This window comes from Ciona robusta, chromosome 2, assembly GCF_009617815.1.
Source record: "Ciona robusta chromosome 2, ASM961781v2".
Lineage (NCBI taxonomy): Eukaryota > Metazoa > Chordata > Ascidiacea > Phlebobranchia > Cionidae > Ciona > Ciona robusta.
In genome coordinates this window covers 8,199,907-8,226,617 of record NC_143236.1, presented here as the reverse complement: position 1 = coordinate 8,226,617, position 26,711 = coordinate 8,199,907, and the positions used below count along the sequence as shown (strand labels likewise).

The 26,711-nt window shown below is 35.8% G+C and overlaps 2 protein-coding genes across 2 annotated transcripts; both read right to left on the bottom strand.

The window, feature by feature from the left end:
* Positions 1-102: 102 nt before the first annotated feature.
* On the bottom strand, positions 103-22,077 carry LOC149740865 (uncharacterized). Its single transcript, XM_089873064.1, has 33 exons — positions 21,569-22,077; positions 21,127-21,268; positions 20,754-20,867; positions 19,818-19,961; positions 19,224-19,401; positions 18,216-18,348; positions 17,647-17,773; positions 17,154-17,260; positions 16,457-16,577; positions 15,783-15,917; positions 14,361-14,452; positions 13,629-13,777; positions 13,045-13,219; positions 12,526-12,662; positions 11,746-11,865; positions 11,202-11,382; positions 10,524-10,711; positions 9,914-10,047; positions 9,321-9,443; positions 8,562-8,745; positions 8,045-8,232; positions 7,439-7,535; positions 6,647-6,901; positions 6,198-6,321; positions 5,500-5,616; positions 5,017-5,190; positions 4,368-4,508; positions 3,233-3,367; positions 2,913-3,066; positions 1,903-2,035; positions 1,361-1,468; positions 910-1,095; positions 103-345 (listed from the first exon to the last, which is right to left on the bottom strand). Exons 1-33 carry the CDS (start codon positions 21,789-21,791, stop codon positions 199-201), a joined length of 4,866 nt encoding a protein of 1,621 aa, XP_089729190.1. The 5' UTR covers positions 21,792-22,077; the 3' UTR covers positions 103-198.
* A 276-nt stretch (positions 22,078-22,353) lies between these two features.
* On the bottom strand, positions 22,354-25,463 carry LOC149740864 (four-jointed box protein 1-like). Its single transcript, XM_089873072.1, has 5 exons — positions 25,185-25,463; positions 24,531-24,669; positions 23,773-23,946; positions 23,344-23,506; positions 22,354-22,917 (listed from the first exon to the last, which is right to left on the bottom strand). Exons 1-5 carry the CDS (start codon positions 25,355-25,357, stop codon positions 22,640-22,642), a joined length of 927 nt encoding a protein of 308 aa, XP_089729198.1. The 5' UTR covers positions 25,358-25,463; the 3' UTR covers positions 22,354-22,639.
* Positions 25,464-26,711: the final 1,248 nt, after the last annotated feature.

Here is a 26,711-nt window from a genome sequence, read left to right as displayed (position 1 = left end):
TTGTATATGCTCTAGTGACGTCATATATTTGTGAATCGAATTGAAATTTTTTTATTAAAAACTTTCAATTCTCAACCTATTAATGCTTGCAAAACGACCATCTTAACAATATATAGCCATTTATTGTGGCAACGTAAAAAAGCAATCACGATATATTAAAATGAACACTGAACGGTCTGCCTACAAGCTCAAAATCGTTCAAACGGGCGGGTCTTTTATTTGCGGCGCCGTTTTTCTACATCTACGCAATTGAAAGTCCAGAAAATTCGAATTGTTGTTGTTCAAAGACGCGGATGGTACCCCGGACGTTGCTGCCGCTGCTTTGGCCAATCGTTCCTCTTCCATCTAAATGATAAAACCCAAATGTCATAAAACTTTCGATTATTAACGGAAATCGCGTGTGTCATACAGCTGACTCAATCCGGATTTCTTAATCGAACCGAGATTGAAATATTCCCCTAAAGTAGATGAGTCATGCTTTACCAATTTGGGTGACTCGGCCTTAAAACATGTACTGAGTATAAATTGTGATTATATACAGTAGGGTGGGGGAAGATGGGACACCTTTTCATTCTATTTTCTCGTTCCATTTGGTAGTAAACAAAGAACATTCGAAGGATTATAAACCTATATCCTCACGACTTCCATCAACCGTTGTTTATTGTTTAAAACTTAATCAGGACATTTGAATATTAGGTGCTAAAGGTGTCCCATCTTCCCCCACCCTACTGTACTGTTTTAAATTGATTTGTTAGAATGATAAAAATCTTATCCTTTCTGTAAACAAAAAAATAGAAATTGCAGTTGGTAAGTTTTCAATTGATTTTTTTGCTGTAAATACATAAAAAATGACACTAAAAATCCCAATCTTTCTGCAAATATAAACAAAGAAATAATAGTTATTTTTACTTGTCGTTTTTCTTCTTCTTTCTTTTCGCGCTCCTTTTTCTCGATTCTATTTTTCCGCCACTTTTTGATTTGACCAACTAACATGACAGCACCTAGGATTGCCAGCAATGCTGCCACGGGAACACCAAGAGCTAAACCTACTGTACGAGCTGTGTTGCTTGTAGCGAGAGCAGCTGTCACGGGCGGCTGTTCAGAAAAACCAATATCAAACTACTATTACAATAGATATTACGTTATTTCTGCTACCAGGCATAATTTTAAAAAATCTTTTAGCGGCTCATCTGGTATAAAAATATAGTGTATTTATGACATTTAATTTGCCATTCGCCAAGACTCTAATATACGCCTAGTTGATATTTTTCACTAAGTGATACTTAAACTTTGGAAAAATGGCATGACAATATAATCCATAGTCTCCTGTTGTCTGATATACATATTAAGGTATAGCCACCTTGGCAGGACAATCTTGTACTTGTACTTCATTTCTGATGTAGAATGGGAACATGTTGGAGGCATCACCACTTTGATTGTTTTCGTCAAACGCAACGACACCAACAACCTTAAAGATAAAAAATCAATAAATGAATGTAACTTATTTATCCTCAGGGCAACGACAGTTGTTATAACAAGGGTGTTCTGTTTTAAACACCGCATGCTCGCTTACAAGTTACCAAGTAAGTAACTTACTTATGCTCGCATGGAGGGGCAAATACAGTCGGTATAACACAGGTGTTCTGTTTCATACACCTCGTACCCAATTACAAGTTAACACGTATATAACTCTAATTATTTTTGGAGATTATTTTTTTGGACTATATGGCTTTTTTGGATGGATAAAACAGAGGGACCACTGGATTGGAACAATTGTCATTGTTCTGCCCAAGAAAACTTGTTAAATTTAGTAATGGTACAAACCACATAAAAATGAAGACAAAATTGGAATACTTACGAAAAATTACATAAAATCTTTAGAAATTGTTATTAGCACCATACCTGGTATTCTGTAACTCTAGCTTTACAAATCTGAGAACAAACATCATTTGTAATGGTAGAAAGTTGAGTTACATCCCCCACTATTAATGCATTCTTACAACCTGGTGTTGTTGCTACTTTGTAAACTTCCCACCTGGTAATTGATTTTAATGTTAAAACATAAACTTAAAAGGATGGAAAATACAAGTATAATATAGTTCATAGGTAAATACCAACTGCTTTAAATAGAACTGTTGAAAGAGACATTTATCTCTGTGTGGTAGGACACTGGCAGTTGTTATAACACCAGTGGCCCATTTTATCTACCCCCATAAGTTACCAATATATAGGTAAATACCAACTGCTTTAAATATAACTTTTGAAAGATACATTTATCTCTGTATGGTAGGACACTGGCAGTTGTTATAACACCAGTGTCCCATTTTATCTACCTCCATAAGTCACCAATTAACTTTTTGGGTTAGACATAACATAACCTAATTTTATTTATGTCTTTGGAAAGATAGCGAGAATCATGTTGTTTAAAGAACGAAAAGAAGGGAATCCACAGCAAACTGACAGTAGTTAAAACACACCATGGATAAAAAGTGTGGAAAAGATGGTGTTGCCAGTTTATGAGTTCAGCAACCAACACCCACAGTCCAATAGTTATAATATAGAACCACACTTAAAAAACTACTGTTGTAAACTGTTTATCGTGTCTGCTCACTGTAGACTTATCGCGCCTTACGCGCTCTAAGCATTGTTGCCCAAGGTTGCCTTGCCGCCGCGTGTTCTTCTCTCCTTGTGTTATCGTGCTGCAGTGTTCACTGTATTATAGTAATAGTATGCGAAGGTTGTTGTGTTGAGTATGAATGTAGTACCTTAGAATTACGTTGTATATATTGTGCGCTTTGTGTATTTAACGTTGTGTGCGTTTGCAGATGCAGTCCAATAAAGCCTATATTATTGAAACTTGTAATTAGGTTACGACAACTAAAGTAAAATTTTGACACATATACTTTACTTACTTATTAACAGTGTTACTGACAGAGACAACGATAGTCGTGATTACATCGGAAATATTGGAAAGGTGATCCAACTTATCATCTGTTATTATTATCAACACTTTTGCAGCATCTGTCCGTACACTGGTGGCCATTGCATTTCTTATTGTAGAAATAACTGAAATCAGTATAAAAAGTACAGGTGTTTAAAAATAATAAGTTTGATGTTTTTTTTAAAGTATAATATGAAAATGTCTTACTCACAAAGTTACATTTTGTATCATATCTATACACCTAGTCCCCCTTTACCTTGTACATGAAAATAAAATTGGGACAAAACTTACAATCAACATTTTGAGTCAAAACTGTTGAATTTCTTATCCGGTTTACAATCTGTGTTGAAGTTAGTTGTTCATTGAAGTCGATGATCTGTTGATTAGTTGTGTGTGCAACAACTGACACCATTACCTCGAATATACCTAAAGGAGTAAAAATAGAACATTGGTTAGAGATTTTGTAAGGTGGGGAAGATGGGACACCTACTCATTCTATTTTCTTGCCTAACTAAGTAGTAAACAAAGAACACTCAAAGAATTATAAAACCGTATTCTTATGACTGCAATGGGTTGTTGTTAATTGTTTAAAAAACGGATATTTGGATATTTTATGCTAAAGGTGTCTCATCTTCCCCGACCCTACTTATATACTGTTGCTGTTAGCAATATTATACATGTATTTTGGGTATTCCAGTAAAAACAACCCTGATGAAGATAACCTGAATAGGACATTGAAATATCAGCCATTTTTTTGCCAAAGAGCCAAAATACAACCATAGGTTAGGACCTTTAAATTAACTATCCATTTGTTCAGGTACTACTGAACATAGGCTAATTGAATCAATGTACGCTGGGTTTTCTGACACCAGAACACAATAATATTATACCAAAACATTTGCATTCTAATCTATGTGAGTGAAGTCCTACAGCTAGCAAGCCATGGGTCCTATGAATTGCTACGAAAACGTAACCAACAAAAATTAAGTCCAACCACTAGTAGTGATAGAGATACATATTTCGCATAAATAAATGGTATCGTCAGTCTCTTATTCAAATATAGTTGGTTGGACCATTACCCCAATATACCATTATCCGGCGCCAGGATGTAGTGGTTAGCGCGCCTGCCTGTAACCATTAGGTAATGGGTTCAAGGCTCGTCGCTGCTACCATTGTGGGCGTATGTGTCCTTGGGAAAGACACTTAACGACAACTGCTCCAACCCAGTGGTCACTAATGGGTTGTCCAAATTATCAGCCATACATAAAAACATCTAAAAAAAAATAATCACCCACAAAGTAACATACATGGTGACTCGTAAGCTGGCACGAGTTGTTAAACCCGTGTGATAACGACTGTCGTTTTCCGGCCACGCGAGGATAAAGTAAGTTACATTCATTATAAATACACAAGTCTTTTGTCTTACCAATGCGATATTTGGTTATTATTTGTTCCACAAACTGAATGATGTTGTTTCTCTTTGTATTATCAGGTGAGTTCGCCCCACCAAGCAATATATCAGAGGGAAGGGCAAATATTAGATCGACAGCTGCATGAGGTGGACATTCTGTATAAAGGTAACGATTACTAGTTAGTGTTTAATCACAACGAAATGTGGCACTAGTGATTATGAGGTGATGGTTCCCCATATTAAAGTATCAGTATACAGATGCATTTCGCATGCTAATGTAAAAGATGGGGATTTTAGTGTAGGTTAACTACATGCTGGCTTCCTAGAGGAAACATTGGGCTGGGGGAAACTGTTAAAGGCTGGTATTTAGGGGTTACTGGTTAGAGGTAGAAGTTAGTGGTTATATTGGTTAGAGGTTGATTGTTACGTTTCGCAGTTAGCAGATAATGTAGAGGAACGATTCTTTACTAGCAGTGATTAAGTGCTAGGAAAAAACCATCCAACATTCTCGGTTAACTGCTAAACGTAACAACCAACCTCTAGACCCATATCCCCCAGAGTAATAACCTTTACTACCAACTTCTTTCCCACCAGTCTAATATATAATGTACTGGAAGATTCTTCACTAGTTGCCAAGAATGAAATACTCCAAATTCAAACGTACCTGTACTACTAGTTAAGTTTACTATCACACTTTCCCTCGATCCTGGTGATTGTGGATTCACCAGAGAGCCGTTAAAAACATCGGTATCGGAGATGGGTTCTCCCATACTAAAGTCCGCCATCAGAATACTTCTCGCTTTTCTTGTTCGTAGTGTACGGACATCATACCTGGTTGCTGTTGGAGATATTTGGAAGCATTAATAATGAATTATTATGGTGGGTGAACACAAGTTGTGACACAATGTACTTTGGAACTAGAAGCTTACACATAAGACCTAGAGAAGCGATTAAGCCACTTGGAAAACTGTTTGGAAAAAGTCAGTGCATGTTGATTGCAGCACGTCTCCAATTGATTCAGCATTGATTACCAGGCAGATCATTTATAAACGCAAGCACTGATAAGTGACAATGATTTTAAAGCTTTATTTTCAATTTGCTTAAATGTATGTCATTTAATATATGAAATAAGAGTAATATTACACACCTCTTCCCACATTAAGGTCATCTCCAGGTGCCGACCACGAAAGACGGAGTAACTTCGTGGATTCGTCGATATTCCCACGCAAATCAATGATCCGCGACGGGGGGAAACGATCAACAACTGAAATATTTAGATTTCATAGAAAAAGTTGTATGTAACAATGTTTATTCTGTATCTGTATGTTATTCTGGTTTCCATTGGTATTTCCATTGGTATACTGATTTAAAGGCTGTTCTGACAACTAAAATAAATTCGGACTTACATCAGTGGTGTTTTTGGCTTTTATAGTTGTAACAATCATCTTGATAAAATATGTGAAGCACAAATAACATCTGACTTACTCAACAACTAAACAGTAAAATTCAAACCAGTACATTTTTTAACTTTAACGGATAAAAAAAATTGTCAACACAAATTCTGTGACATATCAATACATTAGACTCTGTCAGGTTTCATAGTTGTATTTAACAATGTTTATTACATATCTGTATGGTATCTTATTCTGGTTGCTCATTGGTGTCGGCCATGGCTGTTCTGTTTTAAGAGTGATTTACTATTGATTTTAAATGGCACTTAAAATTTACCAACATTATTGGAAAATACGCCATCAAAGACAAACCTTTTGCTGTAGGTAAATGCTAAATAAAACTCTGTTACTTCTAAACAGCAAACAACTTAAACAAAACAAACCATTATTTTACCTGGTTTTTCACAGACAAACTGTTTTTCCTGCTGACAGACATCAGCAGTGGATTCAATTATTTTCATGTTCGAAAACCAAGAACATATTGAGACACTGTTGTCATAGTTTCCAGAGTTAGGAACCTTAAAAACAACAATATATCAGTATTAAAAAAGTGGTGATGGAATTTATGAGATAAACGATAACTGTTCAACAATAGCTTCAAACCAGTTGTCTAAATTTTCAGCTATACAGAAAAACTACTAACCCACAAAGTAACATACATGGTAACTCAGAAGCGGGCACGAGGGGTATGAAACAGAACAATCGTGGTATAATGACTGTTGTTGCACTGGCATGCGAGTACAAAGCAAGTTACGTTTACATTTAACATTAAGTTAGAAAACCAAAAGTAAATTAAACAAAACGAACGGGAAGTTATGAAACTTTTGAAAAATTAAAACTTACGTCTGGTTTTCTTTTAGCTGGAAAAAGTGTGATGTCACTGGGGTATGGTGATGTAATGTTGTCATTTGGTGATGTAATGTTGTCATATGATGATGTCATGTTCATATTTACGGTGCCCGCATCAGTTGTGAGGTCATCACCCAAAGTTGTGGTTGTTAGGGTCGTTGTTGGGGGCAGGGGAAGCCCCAAACCAACGAGACTACCGAGATCTGCGCTGCCAAGTGATAACTGTCGCTTTTTTCTCGAACTTGAAGCCTGGAAAATAAACAGGTCATTCTGTTACTTCTGCTACCAGGCATAATGTAAATATTCTTTTGGCGGCTCATCTGGTATAAAAATGATTCCTCGATGAAGTCTTGCCAAATGGCAGACAAAATGTTAGAAAAACACAACATTTTATACGAGATAAGCCACCGAAAAATCTTTTTAACAGATTATTAGTTAAACAGAGGTTTAAGAAACTAAATCTCACAGAGAAATGTCTTTAATTGTAGTTAGTTCGGTTTTTATTTAAAAATATGAGTTTATTAGGTAAAAAAAAAATTTGTGGAGTGTTTCAATCAAGTGTTTCAATATTTTGTGGAATCAAGTGTTTCAATATATTCAAAGTAAAGTAATATATTCAAAGTAAAGTTAAATTCAATCAAGTGTTTCAATATTTTGTTCAATCAAGTGTTTCAATATTTTGTGGAGTGTTTCAATCAAAACAAATTAATGGGTAACAGATACCTATTTAAACCATAAAATAGGTCAAATTTCAAATACATTGAAAATAATTATTTTTAAACTCACTGTATCAGTTGCTGAAGTTGAAGTCTGAAGTTGTTCGGCTAATGTTCGTATTCGTGTCAGATCGTTGGTGGAGTCTAAACCCAATCGGAACATCAACCTGTGTGAGTATAATGTTAATATATTTGGCAAGACACTTAACTACAATTGCTTCAACCCAGTGGTCAGAAATGGGTTGTCAAATTGGTCAGCAATACAGAAAAATAGTCACTTACAAAGACTGCATTAGGGAATGCTGTTTAAAATATGTCTGCTAATATGTCTGGGTCTAATATCAAACTTTGTTATTGCCAATTAAGAAAGAATGTAATACCAATAGTAATCAATTAGTGCATGGTTTCTTAAACCAGGGTTGCGAGAAGTGCTATAGGGGGGCCGCGTGGATGTTGAATCATTAAGGTTGGTTAGGTCTACTCTATATAAGCAATTCTAGAAGGGGGTGCGAGAATTGGTTGGTGTTTTAAAAAGAGTGCAGTAGGGAAAAAGGTTACGCTACTGAAAGAATATTAACTCACTCAAACACTAAATGAACAACAGGGAAAAAAGTTTGCATCAAGGAAAAAAGGTTAAATACTACTGAAAGAATATAAACTTAAATATTGAACAAACCTGTTTATTTGTTGAGCTGACATTTCTTGAATATCAGGCGAGAAAGATTGAGCAGCGTACGCAAGATCCGGACTCAACCCACTCTTGGTGAAGAGACCAGCAAGAGTATCGAGATCAAAATCCTCCATCCCTCTTCGTGCTCTCTGAACAACTCTTTCGATCTCAATGAATCCTTTGGCTCGCAGATCCTGGAAGAACATCATCATCATATATTATTTCATGCTTAATAAATTATTGTAAACTTGTAAGTAAACAAGCTAAAGGCACTTAAATTGATCACTTAAAGTGTAGACTAATATAACAGTGAATGAATGAGTGTAACTTTCATTACCCTCGCGTGGCGTGGCAACGACTGTCTCTACAAAACCGGTGTTCTGTTTTATAAATCTTGTGCCAGCTTACAAGTTATAAGTATGTTACTTTGTAGGTCATTTTTTATGCCTGATAATTTGGACAACTCGGTAGTGATCACTGGGTTGGAGCAGACAGTGTACATAACCATAAATTATATTCTTACCGGATGAACTCGTTTGAACCAAATGTTTGAATCGCCTACACGAGCGAGTAACCATGACAACTCTTGTCGACTGTTGATTTCCGATAAGTCACCTCCCTCGTTCTGGCAAACTGCCGCAGCTCCAGTGTATGATAAAGTGGGGGTGGTGTAGATTTTGTAACATGCGTCTTGGAAGTGGAAGTACCTGTGATAGATATGTCAATAAATAAATGAAACTTATTCATCTTTGCGTGGCGGGGCAACCACAGTCGTTGAACACAAGTGTTCTGTTTTATACACTTTGTGCTCACTTACAATTTTCCACATATATAGAACTTTGTGGCTTGAAACGAATGAATTAAACTTATTTTTATCCTCGCATAGCGGGGAAATGACGGTCGTTATAACACAAGGGTTCTACTTCATACACCTAATTCCACTTACAAGTTACTACCATGTAACTACGTTGGTGATTATTTTTAGAGGGAATTTTTTTGCATGGCTTATAATTTACACTAAACCACTGGGTTGGAACTGTTAAGTGTCTTGCACAAAAACACATAGATTGTTAGCAGTATTAAACGTGAACCTGTAACCCCAAAAATAGAGACAGGCTTTCAGAAAACCCTGCTTTATATAATACAACTTTCCCAGTATGACACATACTTAACACATTCAAAAACTCTGACTTTTATAAAAATGTATGCCATGGTCTTTGGACTGGTACATAGCACTTAACTGTATAATACAACTTTATATAATGATAAATAATGAACTCACCCATCATGGCACATGCTATCCACCCCCCACCTCTGCACATTAAACGCACCCGCTGCTGAACTTACTCGTTGAAACGGGGGTAAACTTAATCGCAACGATCGACGCTTACGGGATGGATTTGTTCTGTAATGATATATTAAGTTAAGGTTTCTACTTTAATCAAATTACATTCTTATAAAATATAATTTTATTCTGTATACTATATATTTAGGCTATTACCACAGTGATAACTATGTACATAAATATTTTCAGTGTGTTGAGGTAATGGGCCAACTCTGGTCCAACCCCCCAAATAAAATCAGTACCTAACAAATGCAGGCACATAATCCCTGTATTACGGTGCAGGGATAAACTATTAAGCCACAGGCAAAGGCTTAGAAATAAATCTATGTCTAAAAATATTAAATAATTGTTTAAACAAATAAAAATATAGGAAACAGAGAAAATCATCAACTCTATTAGGCTACGGACAAATAGCTGATAATTTAGACAACCCATTAGTGATCCATGATGGAAGCAGCGATAAGACTTGAACCCATAACCTCTGGGTTGGAGGGGTGCCTAACACTATTAAGCTCTGAACAAATACTCACGCAGTCAGCTGTGGGTTGATGGTCGGAAGAAGGTACCGCGTGTCGTGCTTGAACGTTACCATGTCATATTTACCAATACCAAGAATATTTTCATAAGTAATCACAGCTTGACCATAATTATCATCTGCATGAACCTTTGGGCGGAAAGACTTGTTAAAAAATTGAGAAGCAGAATACATAGCATTTAAAAGAGAGATTTTTCAATAAAAATTTATCAATTGTATTATTTTTATATGAATGCATATGAATTTAGACTTTAAGGAGAATTTTCAACATTGTATTTTTAATCATAGATATAATACAAGTATGAGATCAAAAATGTATATATTATTAACAACAATAAGGATCTAGTGCTGAAAACGTAACAGAAAAAATTCTAGTCTGACCAATTGTATATTGAGATATATTTCTCCTAAATGCCATCGTCAGTCTCTTTGTTAAATCAAAGATTTTATGTGGACTGACTGGACTCTGTTGCGTTTTCGTAGCGCCAGATTTTTACTGTTTTCCTTTACACAAGAATTAACCTATTCTATGAGCACCAGATCAGGGTCAGATTCGCGGAGTTTATTTATCAGTTACTATGTTTCGCAGACTTTATTACAGTTACCTTAACATTGTACCTCCCCTGCATTGTAAAACTTGTGAAATAAGCGGAATATACTCCGTCGTCTGCTGTCACATCTGGGTCTAATCCATTATCTTTAAGTTCAATAAACTTTGTGTCCACGATACCAGAGGTTGAGAGGGGGCGTGTTATTTCCGCACCTACATAAGCGTTTAACACCGCATGCTCACCTGGGAAGTAAATGAAGTTTATATGTTGTGTTTGTGTCTGGGAAATAAGGTATGTTGTTGTGTTTGAAACAAATTTTAAGCTGAGAACTTGTAAAGTTTTGGTGCCACGAAAACGTAACAGACAAAGTTCTAGTCCGACCAATTGTATATTAAGATATATATATTTTGCCTAAATGGCATCGTCAGTCTCTTAGTTAAATTGAAGATTTTATTTGGACTCTGTTATGTTTTCATAACACCAGATTCTTACTGGAAAGGTAGTAGAAAAAAGAAATATTGCATTAAGTTGTGAAATACAAAATATACAATATAAACAGCCACTACGATATAGCTAACAGCAAAAAAATTAAAATTCATAGAGAAAAATGAGTGTAGCGGAGCTATTATTAAAACTTAAACTTTTAGGATAATTTTCCTAATCCTAAACTTCTGGGTTGGAGGCAAGAGACTGGTCACCCTAAACTTATATAACAGTTTTAATTAACTCAACCTTGCTTTAAGTTTGCATATATGACGACGGCCTCGTGCCCTGTGAACGCAAAACTCCTGCATAACAATGCTGGTGAGATAACCAGGGGTTCAGTTTGTCGTTGGTACGACGTTACGCTGACTTGGACACGCATGTCTGTCGATTCCATTTCATTTTCTAGCACGACTGCCCAAGTACCAACCTGTAGATGATGGGAATTACAAAGTAAGTTTTATGTTTTTCTGCTACTTTGGTAAGTTTTATGTTTTTCTGCTATCTGGTATGAAAAAACGTAATGTATTTCTAACATTTCATCGCCACACTTCGTCAGGAAATGTGAAATAAAACGTCGGAAACACACTGCGTTTTTATGCCAAATAAGTCGCCACTTATTTGACTTATTTGATGTGTTTTTTTCTAAAACATGGGTCAGGGGTTAGTGACTCCACTTGTTATGCTACTGCATGTAAGTGACAGTCAAAATGAGTAATTGTTAATAGTGACAGTCAAAATGAGCAATTGTTAAAAAATAAATGTCAAGTACATTAAATAAAAATAAAAAGACCTGTGCATTGCCTTGTATACGAATGGTTTTAATTTGAAAACTCTCATCATGGGTGAAGAAGAATCTCTCTGTGTGTTCGTGTTGAAAAAAGGTTTCGTTTTGCGGTGTCTTAATCGCAATCTGAAAGGAAAGAAAATATGTCATAAATGGACTTACAATACATTCATGGTACATTTAGTTTGTCTAACTTCTATTCTATATAGATAAGGTCCCCTGAAGTGGCACACCATGGGTCCTAGGATTCAAGCCACGGTTGTCCCATTGTCACCATAAATTTTAAGTTTTTTCTTAAATTGAAAAATTTATATTAAAGGTGAGATTTTCCTACCTGAGTTCATGTTTCAATTTTTAAAACAAAAATTATTTTGTGAGAAAATGTTCCAGTTTACTATTATTAAAAAAGCTTTTTATCAGTTTCTTCCATTCGTTTAAACAAATGACTATATTATAAAGATAAAAATCTTCACACTGTAGTCAAGTTGATAGGTATAAGTTTGAACCAATATACACCACATTAAACATTAATAACATTTACAGAAAAATATTTGAAAATGGACCGTGTCTAAGCATGTCTTTCTTGGTTGTGTCTTGACACTTTTTTCTGGTTACAACTTTATTACTGTTTAATTAAAGTTGTTTATTTTTTAACAACAACATCGCGTTTTCCGTTTTCCATAATAGTATTTTAAAAACTGTTGTTTTATAACTTTCTTTGTTACCACCACTAAAGGGGCAAAATAAATTTCATTTTTTCAAAACCTCAAACATCTGGCTACGTACCAGGGGGGCGGGTTTTTGTTGATAGAACACAGCAACGCGTGTATTTTCTCCAATTGAAGAATCAATCAGGAAAACTTTTTCAACCGTGGAATTTTTCTCAATCACAACTTCTTGGCTTAAAATGGAGATTGAACCAACTGAAAAATATGAATTAAATTTCATTAAATGTAAAATTAGTGCTGTTGCAAAAACACTATGCTCTATTCTATTCTATGTGGATGAGGTCCTGCAGCATTGTAACCTGAGAGATCTAAGATTTAGACTAGGATTGGCACATTACCCCAATTATCAAAAAAAAACATATTTGAGCAAACAGCTGGAAAAATAATGATAATAAAAGACAATAAATATATAAACTTGTATGTACGAGATATGTATTTTAAATAAATGGCATCAACAGTCTTTTTTTCAAATAGAAGTGAAATATAACATCTGGCAACTTACTAAAATATATAAAACCTCTGGACATTATTATTATAAAATCAAAAAACTTTAAATATATATACGTTTACAACTTACTATCTTCTTGTTCATGATGTGAGGCAAAAGCTTCTTGTAGTTCGGCATCGATTCCAAACTGTCCCGAACTCGCAGCGTGTGTCCTTCCATTACTAACGCTGGCAAGCCATTCAAGATCTTTAGCTACGTTTGATCCGAGAGCGATTGTGCTTACTCTGACACCGAACTCTCTAACCTGGATGAATGAATGAATGCAACTTGTTATCCCAGCGTAGTCTGAAAGCAACAGTCTTTATAACATGGATGTTCTGTTTCAAACATTCATGTCAGCTTATGAGTTACTGTGTGTTTGTTTTTCTTTATGGCTGACGCTTTAGACAACCCATTAGTGACCACTGGGCTGGGGAAATTGCCGTTTGGTGTCTTGCCCAAAGACACATAGGCCCACAGTAGCAGCGAAGGGCCTTACAGTTAAAAACATGTTCTCAATTAAATGGGAAAAAGAAGCGTGATTGTGTTATGCACAAAAAGAGATACGTCCTGTACACAAAAACCTAATCATATTAACCCACATGGTAATAGGTCAATCCGGCTCAAATGCCCTGTCCTTAACAAGGTCCTCACCCACATAGAATAGAACTCACTCTTTCAATTGTGTCGTTAATCTTTGGATTATTATGTTCCAACCCATCAGTAAGTATAATGATGGAACCCCCAGATCCACGAAGAGATCTTGGACCACTGGTTTCCAAAACTTCAAGTCCTTTCATAATTCCACTGCCAATACTGGTACCTTGGTATAAAAGGTTTTTACATTTCAGGAGTATAATATGGATCTGGTTTAATTGATATTATACATTATCATATAGTAGGGTGGGGAAAGGTGGGACGCCTTTCATTCTATTTTCTTGTCCCATTTGGTAGTAAACAAAGAACATTCAAAGAATTATAAACCGTATCTTCCAGACTCCCATAGACCGTTGTTAATTGTTTAAACACGATCAGGATATTTGGATAATATGTGCTAAAGATTTCCTGTCCTACCCCACAGTACTAGACTTTAGAAGTTAGAAATAGTATAAGGGTCTGGTGCTACAAAAACACAACAGACAAGAATCAAGTCCAACCAATTGTATAATAAATCTATATTTTGCCTGAAAGACAACTTTAGTCTCTTTATTACAGTTATCAAAAATGGGTATGCACATATTTATAATCTAATTTTCAACTAATTGAAAAACTTGTATTTATAATCTAATTTTAAATAAATTAAAAACATATTTTTTCTATATAATTTAAAATTAAAAACCATCTTTTCCAGCTTTGTTTTTAATCACGACAGACGGTAGCTTAATTATGAATAAAACTTTACATACCAACTACAGTGGTGTTCACCAGTCTTGCCTTTAATATGTTTCTAGCATCATAAGAAGTTATTTCAGTTAGTCTGGCGAGAGTGTTTGCCCTCCTGGAAAAAAATCAAAAATAAATAAAAAGTTCGTTTTACACTTTTTTCACAAAGTATTTAAAAATATTTATTTCAAAAATTAAAAAGATTTTTTACACACTTTACACTAAGTACTAATTTTTTTTTAAAACGAAAAAATTCCTATTAATTATTTGTCTTCTGTGAGCAGGGAAAGTATTTACACCTTGGCAGTGGCCAGGGTTTGCTTTGGGTAGGATGGAAATGATTAAAAATTCATGTAAAGGAATTTCTTGAAAGAGTTAAAAGATTACCCATCTTTTTTTTAAGTTAAATTTCAAACAAGAGAACGAGACATGGTTTTGTGATTAATTCGACTTGTATGCTGAAGAAAATGGTTTAATTACCTTGTCAGATGAACAAATTACAACTTAAAAAAAAACATTTAAAATATGTATGGAACATTTTGACTTAACTTAACTCAATGTAAACATAACAAGGAATATATATAAGTAAGATACATTGCTACGCTGTATATTAATGGACAAAGAAATGTTTCAAAATATTTATAACAAAATACACTTTATTTTACAAAACCTGGCAATTACTCCCGAAGGCTTTGACCTAACAAAAAAAATTATAATAAAAAATGATTTTACCTAGCAACAAATAGTTCATCTTAAAAAGATAAAGACCGACTGCCCAAATTAAAAACATTGCAAATTGCCAAAGCAATTCATTCCCAATATTGGAGTGATGGCTTAACTGTGTGTAAGGAGACAAGCCACTTAAAAAATACAATATTTATAAGCACTATAAATCATTTCTTAAGACCATGCATTTAAATATTAAGATTGTCACTTCACCACAGTAGGTTTAGTGCAAAGCATTGCATTATCTTGGCAGGACCACTTACAATGCAATTGAATAAACACTGGGGTTTTTTGCGCATTAAAGTTTCATACCCACGGAGGTGTTCATTTTCAAAACAACAAGTTTACTATTGAATTAAAAGGGTAAGCAGGTTTTTTCAAAACATGTTTTTTTTTTATTTGAAAGTAAAAATCAATTAAAATTTAGCAATTTCCTAATTACAATCCTCTTTGTTTGATTACAAAGTCTCTACTTGCAAGTTCTTTGTTTTAATACAAATTCAGACGGTATAAAAAACGCAGTGTATTTCCCATGTTATGTCTGCCATCTGGAAAGACTCCATCAGGAAAGGTCATCCATTAACAGATATTTTGTAGTGTATATTGCAAATTTCTTTCCATATTCCCTGATAAGGTATTGACGGCCGCAGACATAACATGGGAAATAAACTACTTTTTATACCAAACGACCTGTTACACTAACCAAAAATTAAACTTACGAAGCAAAAACCACAATTCCAACCCAAGTGTTCATTGGAACGGTATCGATAAAGTTGCTTACAGCTTGTCGCATCAACCCCATTCTACCATAATTCTCCATGCTGGTTGAAATATCCAACACAAGGACAATTCTTCTGCATATGTATTAGTGCATTAGTGTGGTTGAATTATACAAATAATTTGCATATAATTTAAGTTTATACTATAGAAAAACACATAAAAAGCCGAAATACACACAGTGAATTTCATATACATAGTTTTTGGAATTTCTGGTTGTCAGTACATCAAAATTAAAAACTAGATTATCAGCATCATTGTAGACTTTGATGAAAAATTATAAGGTACAGAAATACTATTTCCACTGTTGTATAATTTATTAATTTTTTTAATGAGTATTAGGTCTGGAAAAACAAAACAGACAAAAGTATTGTTTCAGTATTGTTGAATTATACAAAAATAAGGATATAGTTTTAATGGTTTAGTAAAAAAAATGCTTTTCTATATTTTTATAAACAAATATAGAGAGGTTTAAAAAACTACGATACAGAAAATTTATCCTGTTTTTATTTATTTTATTGTAGCATTAATTTTTGGATTATTATGTTCGAGACCATCGGTGCTTTAGTTTTACTGAACTAAATATTTCCTTTCACTGAAATCTTGTTTAACAAACCTGTCAAATCCTTTCAACAAAGTAAAGTTTGGAAGAGCAGGAGGATCATCAGATTCCATGGGAGGATTGTTCCCATCTTTAAAGTCCGGATGTTCCCTGATAACGGCCCAAATACTTCGACCTGTAAAAAATAGTTACAAGTAAGACACTGTTTAGTTTATAGGCCTAACAGCAGAGTAAAACCTGTTTTAGGAGTGAAAAATGGTTAAAACTGAGACCCATTTGAGTGAAAGCTGTTTTAGGAGTAAAAAGTGGTTAAAACTGAGACCCATTTGATGTTCAACAAAAACTGTAATTGACCAATGTGGCAAATGGGTATAATTTGTTTTTACTGGTTTGTACAGACAACTAACAGCAGAGTGAAAGCTGGTTTATGACTAAAAATTGGTTAAAACTGAGGCTCATTTGTTTAAAACTGTAATATGGCTGAAGATTTGAAGTGTTTTAATATGACAAGCCTCGTTCTAAACTTTAATTAAGAATTAAAATATACTCTCACGCACAAAAGCTAAGAATTGCAAACTTTTGTTTTTGGTAAAATGTATAATTATACAACCTAATGCTAATGGAAAATACCCATATGGTATAATTCAAATTCATATATTGCATTACAAATATACAAAACATACTCGTTCAAGGACGTTAAACTTACCCCACCAAGCTATATATAGCCCTAATACCAATAGACAACGCCCACCTTTGCAATGTAAGTTATGCACAGTTGGTGCTTCTTCGTCATGTTTCATCTCAGGTGTGACATCATCACCATTATCACAGAAGTCATTCACATATGGGAGATCCGCTCTGTTGGATTTTAATCGTGAATTACATATTTTTTACATGTAGTGGCGTAGAAAGAGGGAACGTAGGGTTCTTGACACTCTTTATTTTGAAGGGACTGCACAACCGTTAGATGCATTTGTATGATATAGGATTACTTAAAGGGACTAGGGGCATATAAAAATAAAACGTTTTGTAGTTTAGAAGTTACTTAAGACGATCATGTTTTATTAAAAATGAGAAATGGACAAGAAAAGTTAATGATGATTTTTTGGGTAAAATGAAAAATGAATTTTAATAACGAATCTTATATTTTTGTCCGTTTGGTTACATTACAGGTAGTAATTTTAGTAAAATAAAAAATGCAGGAATTAAGGGTAAGTGGTAGTTGTCACACTTCTCATGTTTACCTGTATAAAAGTGACGCGTATGTTTTTTCCTGTGGTTGTTTGCTTGGTACGAACACACACGAGTTGTCGAACAATCGTTGCTTTTCGCTGCACGGAGAACGTGGGGAACTCTGGTTGACGACATCCCCTGTAATTGGTAATGAAAGGTGTAAAAATATCTAGAGGTTATGGGGGTAGTAATAATTTTCTCTGGTAAACAGGTTAAACTGGTGAAAAGTATTAGGGGTTGGTGGTTAGTGGTTATTAGTTGAGAAATATAGAGTAACAGTAAAAATATTTCAAATTTTGGCACTAGTGAAGAATTCTCCTGTAAGATACAGATTAGGCTGGTGGAAAGTGTTAGAGCAGTTACTGTTTAATTTGTATAAAATGTTGCACCTTTTTTAATGTTCGAATATTAGTCTTGTCTTCTGTCTATGCTAATGTTTTATCTTAACGAATTTTAATGGCAGGCTTAACAGATTAAAGGTGTAAAATTAAAGGGCAAAAAGGAAAGTCAAAAATCGTTTTAAAACATGAAGAAAAAAGTTAGGAAAACAGCGAAGTTTGATAGCAACCATCTTAACCACCTGGAATAACCGATGAGCAGATCGTTGGCTTCACACTTCGATCCGAGTGAAGATAAAACTTCGTCGTGTCCTCAGCTCTTGCCTTCTCATCAAATGTACCCCATCTAAGTTTGGCCCATTCCCGTGACACTATCTATGAAGTATTGGCATATGCAGTGGGAATATAGAAAGTCAAACAAATAAGCTAAAATATTTGGGGCAGATTCACAAAAAAGTTCTAATAAAATTCGGGTTGATTTTAACGTAACATTTTTAAGGTTAAGGCTTAACACAGTAGATTTGATTACAAACGAGCTGTGGGCGGATTTTTTTAATTAGCAACATTATGCGGATTTGGTGGCAAACGATTTTTTGTAGTCAAAATCCTGTATGTACTGCGGTAGAAGTTAAAGTGAATGTTTAAGTGAAAGATAAAGTGAAAAGTATTGACAGAATATATATATACATATACGTATGAACTATACATATCGGTATAAACTATACATATCGGTATAAACTATACATATCGGTATAAACTATACATATACGTATGAACTATTAATAAATAAAAATAATAAGCGGTTCGCAACTGAATCAGAGTCTTTCTTTTTTACAAATATGAATAAACAACGTACTCGATTATTTAGGGATTCACCGGGGGATTTTAAACTTTGTCACGTGACAACAATGGAAATGGAAATCTTATTTCACTAAAAAAATCAAACGGGAACTATTTAAACAAAAATAAAACCAGAAACGATTTGATATGGCTGAACTATTACACATCTAAAACAATAACAAATCAATAAAAAATGTTGCAGAAACTGTCGATTCCAGGCGAAATATTTGTTACATTATACAATTGGTGGATTCGATTTTGTATGTTACGTATTTCGTAGCACCGGTGTCGTAATATATTTGTATCGTCTCAGCGCATGCGCAATAGCGCACGGTACAAACATATCAATCGGAACGAATATATCACGACACCGGAACCTAAAACAATAACATACTTAACGTAAAACTTACTTTTTCCGGGGCTGCTCCCCTCATTTCTGTCATATCTTCCCCAAACAATACGAATTCCGGGGACAATCGAAGATATGCGCCTGGAAATCCACACGGGGTCGTTTTAATGACGTAGGGATCGCTGACGTAAGCATATTTATCACCCAGCTTCCATGGACCGGAGCTTTCTTTACTTGGTCTGGTAGAAAATATAAAAACATGATAAAAAATGAGAGCCTACACTCAGGTGGTTGCTATTATTGTTTAGACATTTACTGCATGATTGAATGTAACTTATGTAACTTATGGTGTTCTGTTTCATACACCTCGTATCCACTTACAAGTTACCACGTAATATAACTTTGTTGGTGATTGTTTTCTGAATGGCTGTTAACTTGGACAACCCATTATAGTAACCACTGGATTAGAGGAATTGCCGTAAAACATCTTGCCCAAAGACAAATACGCCCACAATGGTAGCAGCGACGAGCCTTGAATCCATTACCTCTGGGTTAGAAGTAGGCGAGCTAACGATTATGCTACGGCGGCGGATTCGTCGCATTTCAAACGTATACAACAGACATTTGCAGCGAATAATATAAATAGATTACTTACCTTGGCGAACTGTTACGGACCCATATTTGGGCAGACGTTTGACTTCTTGATAATTTGCCCGAAATCGACTGATTAAAACTTTCCGGGGGAGTTCCCCAAGTTTTCGGGATCGCTATGATGACGTTGCGAATATATGCGCGTTTCCTAGGAAACAAGTATAAGTTTAAATGTATAATAGGGTGGGGTGGGGGAGACAGGACACCTTTGCACATAATATTCAAATATTCTAATCGTGATTTAAACAGTTAACAACGGTCTATGGAAGTCGTGGGGATACGGTTTTATAACTGTTTGAATGTTCTTTGTTTACCACCAAATTGGGCGAAAAAATAAAATAAAAAATGTCCTATTTTACCCCACCCTACTATGTTAAATAATCGGATAACATGTTTCAATGTTTTGATTTGCACTGAACAAAATATTGTTGGTGGTTTTGAGCAATTAAATATTTATGTAGTGTCCGTTTTGTTTACTGCGTGTTATGGTACCAACATAAAGGGCATGTAACGCGACTTGCTTTCATACGAAGACAAATCTCCATCGCGCATTCATTCATAGCAGCTTTTAAAACGATTAAGTGCTGGTACCTCGGGAACTGCTGTACATTATTTATGGTGTTTATGGGTTTAGAGTTTATTGTATTCCGGCCGGCCGCGGAAACAACACAAAACATGTGGATATAAAGGCAATGGTATGTCTCGCTGCGCATGTAGAAAAATTTAAACATATAGTATAGTGGGGAATAATGGGACACCTTTAACCCATTATATCCAAATACCCCAATCTTGTTTTGAACAATTAACAACAGTCTATGGTAGCCGTGAGGATACGACTTCTTTGAATGTTTTTTGTTTACTACCAAATGGGACGGAAAAATAAAATGATTTTCCCTTTCCCCATACAACTAGATATATTGTTGTTTTCCACGCAACTTACTTTGTTAAACGAAACAGAGTTGATGACGTCTTCGTTATCAACTCCTGAAGTTTTGTAACCAACTCAAAGTTTTCCGGAACCTCAGGCCCGATCCAAATGGTCAGGTTGCCGTATCTAAGATAACAAGAAGGAATTAAAAAATAATTAAGTTTATATTAAAAAATGACAGTCGATGATATTAAATAAATGGCGTTATAAAACGGATATTCTTTTCATACACCTCATGCCCGCTTACAAGTTACTCTAATTAAGCTTATTTATACTCGCGTGGCCGGAAAAACAACAGTCGTTATAAAACGGGTGTTCTGTTTCATACATCTCGTGCCGCTTATAAGTTACCACGTATGTAAATTTAACATTAATTTTAGCTTACCCGTTGTTTATAAGGTTAAGGTCCGTTATGTTATGTTCACAAAACTTCATGCCGTTAACCCCGGTTCCCCTGAAACACACGAACTCAATCGTTGTGAAAACAACGACCAGGAAAAGCAGGCGAACCATTGCGGTAACTGCTTCTGCAAAAATGGTATATATTGTACAATAAAGATAATTTTTCAACGGCTCATCTGGTATGATAAACGTAAAGTATTTTCGACATTTCCTCTGTAATTCGGCAAGACTTCGTCAGGAAATGATTTTCACACTATACGTGTTTTTATGCTAAAGGTGTCCCATCTTCCCCAACCCTACTATAATAACGAAAGTGCTTTTTTGGTGTTGAATGGTTTCAAGCATACACTTACAATTGATGCACGCTTATAAAGCCTTACATAGGCTAACACAGATTTATATAAAACTAAACTAAAAAATCTTACTTGGTTTCAATAAAATTCGTGATGAATATTTCTTTATTGTCGCCTCTCGCTCTTTATATGTGTTTAATTGAAAATGGTTTTCGTAGAGACTGAATTCTCCCTTTACTTGATTACTTTCAAAACTACTACTTCGTGCTTTGCTGGACTGAAGGGACTCGCCGTACATTCTATGAGCGCTGCTTTTGTGAAAGGAACTCGGTTCTGAGTGCTGAGTTTGTTTCATCTGCTTGCCCACAAATTTTCAATTATCGCGAAGCAATTACGACGACAACACTTGCAGGGCGTTTGACTCTCGGCAGAGGGGAGCTAGCTTGATTACACCCAGGCTCCAAACCAAGGCTGCTTCATATTTTATTGATGCCTCGCAGAGGACTTACGCGCTTACCTGCATCACTTTAACTTTATTGTTTCGTCACAGCAGCGTCGGTCGCGCAACAGCGAGAAGGAAACTGAATGAAATATTTATCTCTGACATAACAGGTTGACCGCCGCTGTCTTGACACCGGTAATTAAGTTTCCACTCCAAAGACGGCTCGCCACTTTATCAATGCTAAACATCGGCCGTTCAATTAACCGGATGAAGAGATGGCTCGACAACAAATTCTCATTAAACGCGACGATGGGATTAAATTTAGCTGCAGAAATAAACGGGGTCGCCGTTTAGTTGTTCTGTATTTTAGGTGCACAAAAGATATGTGCGTCACGCTCTTCCATACGCTTTCTTTACTCCCTGGTTTGGCAAAGGTCCGACACTTTATGTGCTATAAACCCAAATGCATCCGAGATAAGTATGCGTCTCTTTTTACTCGTTTTCGTTAAGTATTGTTTGATAAAATGTCGTGGTAAAATTTAGGCCTATGTTGATTTTTGCAATCTCCCCCAGACCTACATAACGTAACGCCAGAGAGAAGCTTTTCTTGTGTTGTAAAATACGAAACTGAAAAGAACTTTTGAGTCTTAAGAGTCTTAAAATACGCCTATGGAGCATATTTTGATAGAATATTTATCATTTACGTCGACTGTAAAAAGTCTTTATGACTCTGATGTTGGGTAGAGAAAATGCGGCGTATTTTACGAGCATCCTAACCGAACGTGTGTGTCAGCTTCTAATAATCTCGTTTTTAAAGTCAAAATATCTTTTTCGGGCAGCGGTGGAACCAATTCGGTGCCTCTGAAATTTTCTTTTAAAACGTTAACGCTTTTTTCGGCGAGTTCTGTCAGTTTCTTTTTGGTTCTTCTCGAAAAGACACAAACCCGCTTAAGCGTGACGTCATGGAGAGTCTGGTAGCGCGCCAGCAAGCGGTAGCTGTGTCCGAAAGCTGATTCGTTGTCAAAGAAATATAGAGAACCTGCGAAATTGTGTAAATGTTATGGCTGCTTTTATCTAGCTTTAAGGGTATTGACTGCTGGAATAAAACAATTACTGAGGTGTTTTATTCTATTCTATGTGGGTGAGGTCCTGCAGCATGGCACGCCATGGGCCCTAGGATTTAGGCGACAATCGATCCATTACCCCTACTGGGGTGTTATATTTAGAGCTATAATATTAATCATGCGTGTGTGCAACCTGCGAAGCGTAAAAACTGCGACGACGGCGAAAAAGTGCCAAATTTAAACTGCCTTCGGCCTGCAAGAAGATTCACCCAGTTTATTAATATCTGGCCCTAATAAAAGTTTCACAGCCCTATTCGACATTCTACAATCTCCAACGATCTAAACGCGTATAGTTGAAAACTTGACGTCTTAAGCACGCGAAATAACTTGCTCGGTATTACCTTCTTGGTCCTTCATTAAATTATGCACGGGTCGGTTAAAAGAACGATCATCCCATTTAAGGTTATGCACGTGACCTATGACGCGGTCTACGTCACCAGTGACGTAATCAAGCAAAATCATGTCACTCCACTGCGTAAGAAAGTTGCTTTCTTCGGGCGTTAACTGAAAATATTAATAAATACTTTAAGCATAAGTCGGCATGATATAAGTTCTCTGGTAAGTTGGGGTAAGATGGCCCATGTTTCGGGAGATGGGACACTATTTAAATATATTTTCTTGTCAAGCTTAGTAGTAAACAAAGAACATTCAAAGAATTACAAAACCGTATCCTCACGACTCCCATAGACCGTTGTTAATTGTTTAAAACATCTTTCCTTACGGTACTATAATAGGGTTATACTAAATTAATATTCAACCCTTTGCCTCACCTCATTGTACTCCTTGTCCAATTTACAGTTGATGCAATCTTTTAGGTAGGGCGGAAACTCAACCGTCTGAAGATCGGGGATAAAAAGAGTAATGGACACAACCGCGAGTGGGCGCCAGCCAGCAGCTTCTAGATTTTTCCAAACGCCCTGCCAAAGTTCGGCATCTGGTTTGACCTACAGGTACAATTAATGTTTTTTTTTAATGTTTACTTATTTTTTGTTGATATTATTTGGTATCGTATGGTGGACCGATAGTTAGTTTACTGCGTGTTTAACTTGGGAAAAGTAACTACAGCTTAAAGTTACGCGATAATGTTTCGGGATTGCAATAAAACTAAACAATTCCAGCTCGATTCAGTGGTAATAAACGCATGTTTTAATTTGTAAATAGGCATCGGTAACTCAATACGTAACTAGAGTATAAGGAGGGGGAAGATGGAACACCTTTTTATTCTATTTTCTCGTTCCATTTATTAGTAAACAAAAACTTTCAAAGAATTAAAAAACTTATCTTCACTCTCCCATAGACCGTTGTTAATTGTTTAAAACACGAAATGGTGTCCCGTCTTCCCCACCCTACTATACACCTACTAAACGAAATATTCCGATCACGTAATACACTTTCTCCGGGAAGCAACCGGTGCAACGTTTTCGTAACGCACGAATGCCCGGCAAAATTTGTGTAGCCAGACAAAACCAAAGACCGCACGGGAATCAATTGACAGACAATATCCTGAGCATGTTTAAAATATGCTTGCCTGCTCAATGTAAACGTCTGGTGTGTTTCGTATACCAAGTATAGACGAAAGAACCGTGGTGTAATATTCCCCCCGAATAAATTCAATGTTTTCTCTGTATCTCGCGCAATATATGTCTCCTTCTCTCGTCTCTAACGCCCTGCAATAAACACGAATAAAACACGGCCTTTACGGCGGCTTTTACGGTGGTTTTTAGGGCGGTTTTTAATGTCAATATACAGTTCCATTAACCAAGCTTAATGCAGGTTGTATTAACACGATATACGGCCCATTACACATGACATACCTTGCGCACATTTCACTGTTATACCATGCGCACAGATGTGCTACTAATGTATGTATGCAAGACATCTATTATGAGAAGCTAAACAAATGAATTCTCTAAGTTATAGTAGGGTGGGGGAGATGGGACACCTTTTCATTCTATTTTCTGGACTATTGTTAATTGTTTAAAACACAATTAGGATATTTGGATATCATGTGCTAAAGGTGTCTCGTCTTACCCAACGGAGCTATATTTGTTCTTCATAAACGTATCATTTAGTTATTATGACTCGACTACCAACGAGTCAGTCACTTGGGAACACATCACTGAAACGATGACATTTATTCTCAGACATAAGCGCAACTAAAATACACATGACGTGATCTTACCTATTTTTCAAACGACCACAATACTCGTTACCAATTCTCACAAACACAGTGTCCTTGTTTAACTGCTTGATTTTCACCCTGTTGCGGTTTAGGGAAATCCCCCAGTGAATTAGGTTGAATATAGAAATCACAATGAAAAGAAGGCATAGGGAACTACGAATAGTTTTTGACATGATTTTAAACTGTTCCCATTACCTTGCTTTCTATGGCTGCAAGTGTAAACTATACATGTCTAACTGAAGAAACTTCCTGGAATTTTTGATAGACACAATTAGAAAAATTTATTATTATAACACTAATGAAGTGTTTTATATTTCTTGTTCTTTTAGCTTTGATATATAGTAGGGTCGGGGAAGTGTGGACACTTTTTCGTGTTTTAAACTTTACCTACGGTCTATGGGAGTCGTGAGAACTTGGTAGTAAACAAAGAACATTCAGAGAATTATAAAACCGTATCCTCACGACTCCCACAGACCGTTGTTAATTGTTTAAAACACGATCAGAATATTTAAATATTATGTTCTAAAGGTGTCCCATCTTCCCGACGCTAATATACAATTTCATACTACCTTGGTACTTGCTCTATGCTTGCCTTACTTGCACTTTACTATGTTATGTTGCCGTGATAACAAACGTAGCAAACTACATGATTGCTTTGATAAGCGGGGAGTTAGAATTTCCACCCGATTTCACTTCAATACAAAAACGACATTCCCGTATCTGCTAATAGTGGGTTAACAATGTGAATCGCATCTGATTGTAGCCCGTGAAAATTGGCAAAACGAACGCGATTCGCACCGGCATATATAAACCTACATCTCCAAGGGACTACAAAATAATGAAGTAGTTTCAACACTACGACGTCTAATTACGAAGTAGCACGTCTGAGCCTTGGGAACAAGCACTTTTGATATTTTGTAAAGTATTTGTACAGGTTGCTCTTAAGTTAGGTTAGAATAGAGGGAATTAAACCGGTACGTTGTATGCTTAATTCGCGTGGTAACGGATCGGGTAATTTAATCAAGTCTTTGTGGTCGTGGAAGCTATTTCACGGGCCTGTTGCATTGAATGGCAACTAAATCTGAGGCATCTGCTGTTTTCAAAAACATCCGATAAACAGATACAGACCGACGTTTAGTAGGAAATAATGTCTTCTTTGCTCGCAAAGCTATATTAGTGACGCAAATGGCACTGAAGCGTACAACAGACGGTCCCTTGTCGTGGATTCGTCAAATACACAACCGGTTCGACGAAAATTGGGCAATTGATAATTGAACTTGTCTGCCAATATGGGTAATATGATTTTTCTTCAACAATTGCGGTAAGGTGGGGTAGCATGGAGAAAAACATTATGGAGGTACATGTTCACTGCCAATTTGGTTACGGGTATCATAGCTGTGTTATTATTGGTCAAAAATTCTGATCTCTTTTTTCGCCAAGTTTAAAATATCTTTTTTAGGTGAAATATATAAGCTCTTTTAAGACAATAACGCCTTTATACTATTAACTATTTTTTGAAGGTTTAAA

Bases quoted from the DNA above. Each gene is read 5' to 3' on its own strand.
- LOC149740864 (XM_089873072.1), bottom strand. From the start codon at position 25,357: ATGTCAAAAACTATTCGTAGTTCCCTATGCCTTCTTTTCATTGTGATT. The intron at 23,947-24,530 runs GCAAGCATATTT...TTGTACCTGTAG, and splicing joins CAGACGTTTACATTGAGCAG to GTCAAACCAGATGCCGAACT. The intron at 22,918-23,343 runs GTAATACCGAGC...ACAATTTCGCAG, and splicing joins TTTAATGAAGGACCAAGAAG to GTTCTCTATATTTCTTTGAC.
- LOC149740865 (XM_089873064.1), bottom strand. From the start codon at position 21,791: ATGAAACAAACTCAGCACTCAGAACCGAGTTCCTTTCACAAAAGCAGC. The intron at 18,349-19,223 runs GTAAGTTTTACG...AATACTTCATAG, and splicing joins GGGGAGCAGCCCCGGAAAAA to ATAGTGTCACGGGAATGGGC. The intron at 14,453-15,782 runs GTAAGTTTAATT...ATTTTTTTCCAG, and splicing joins GGAATTGTGGTTTTTGCTTC to GAGGGCAAACACTCTCGCCA.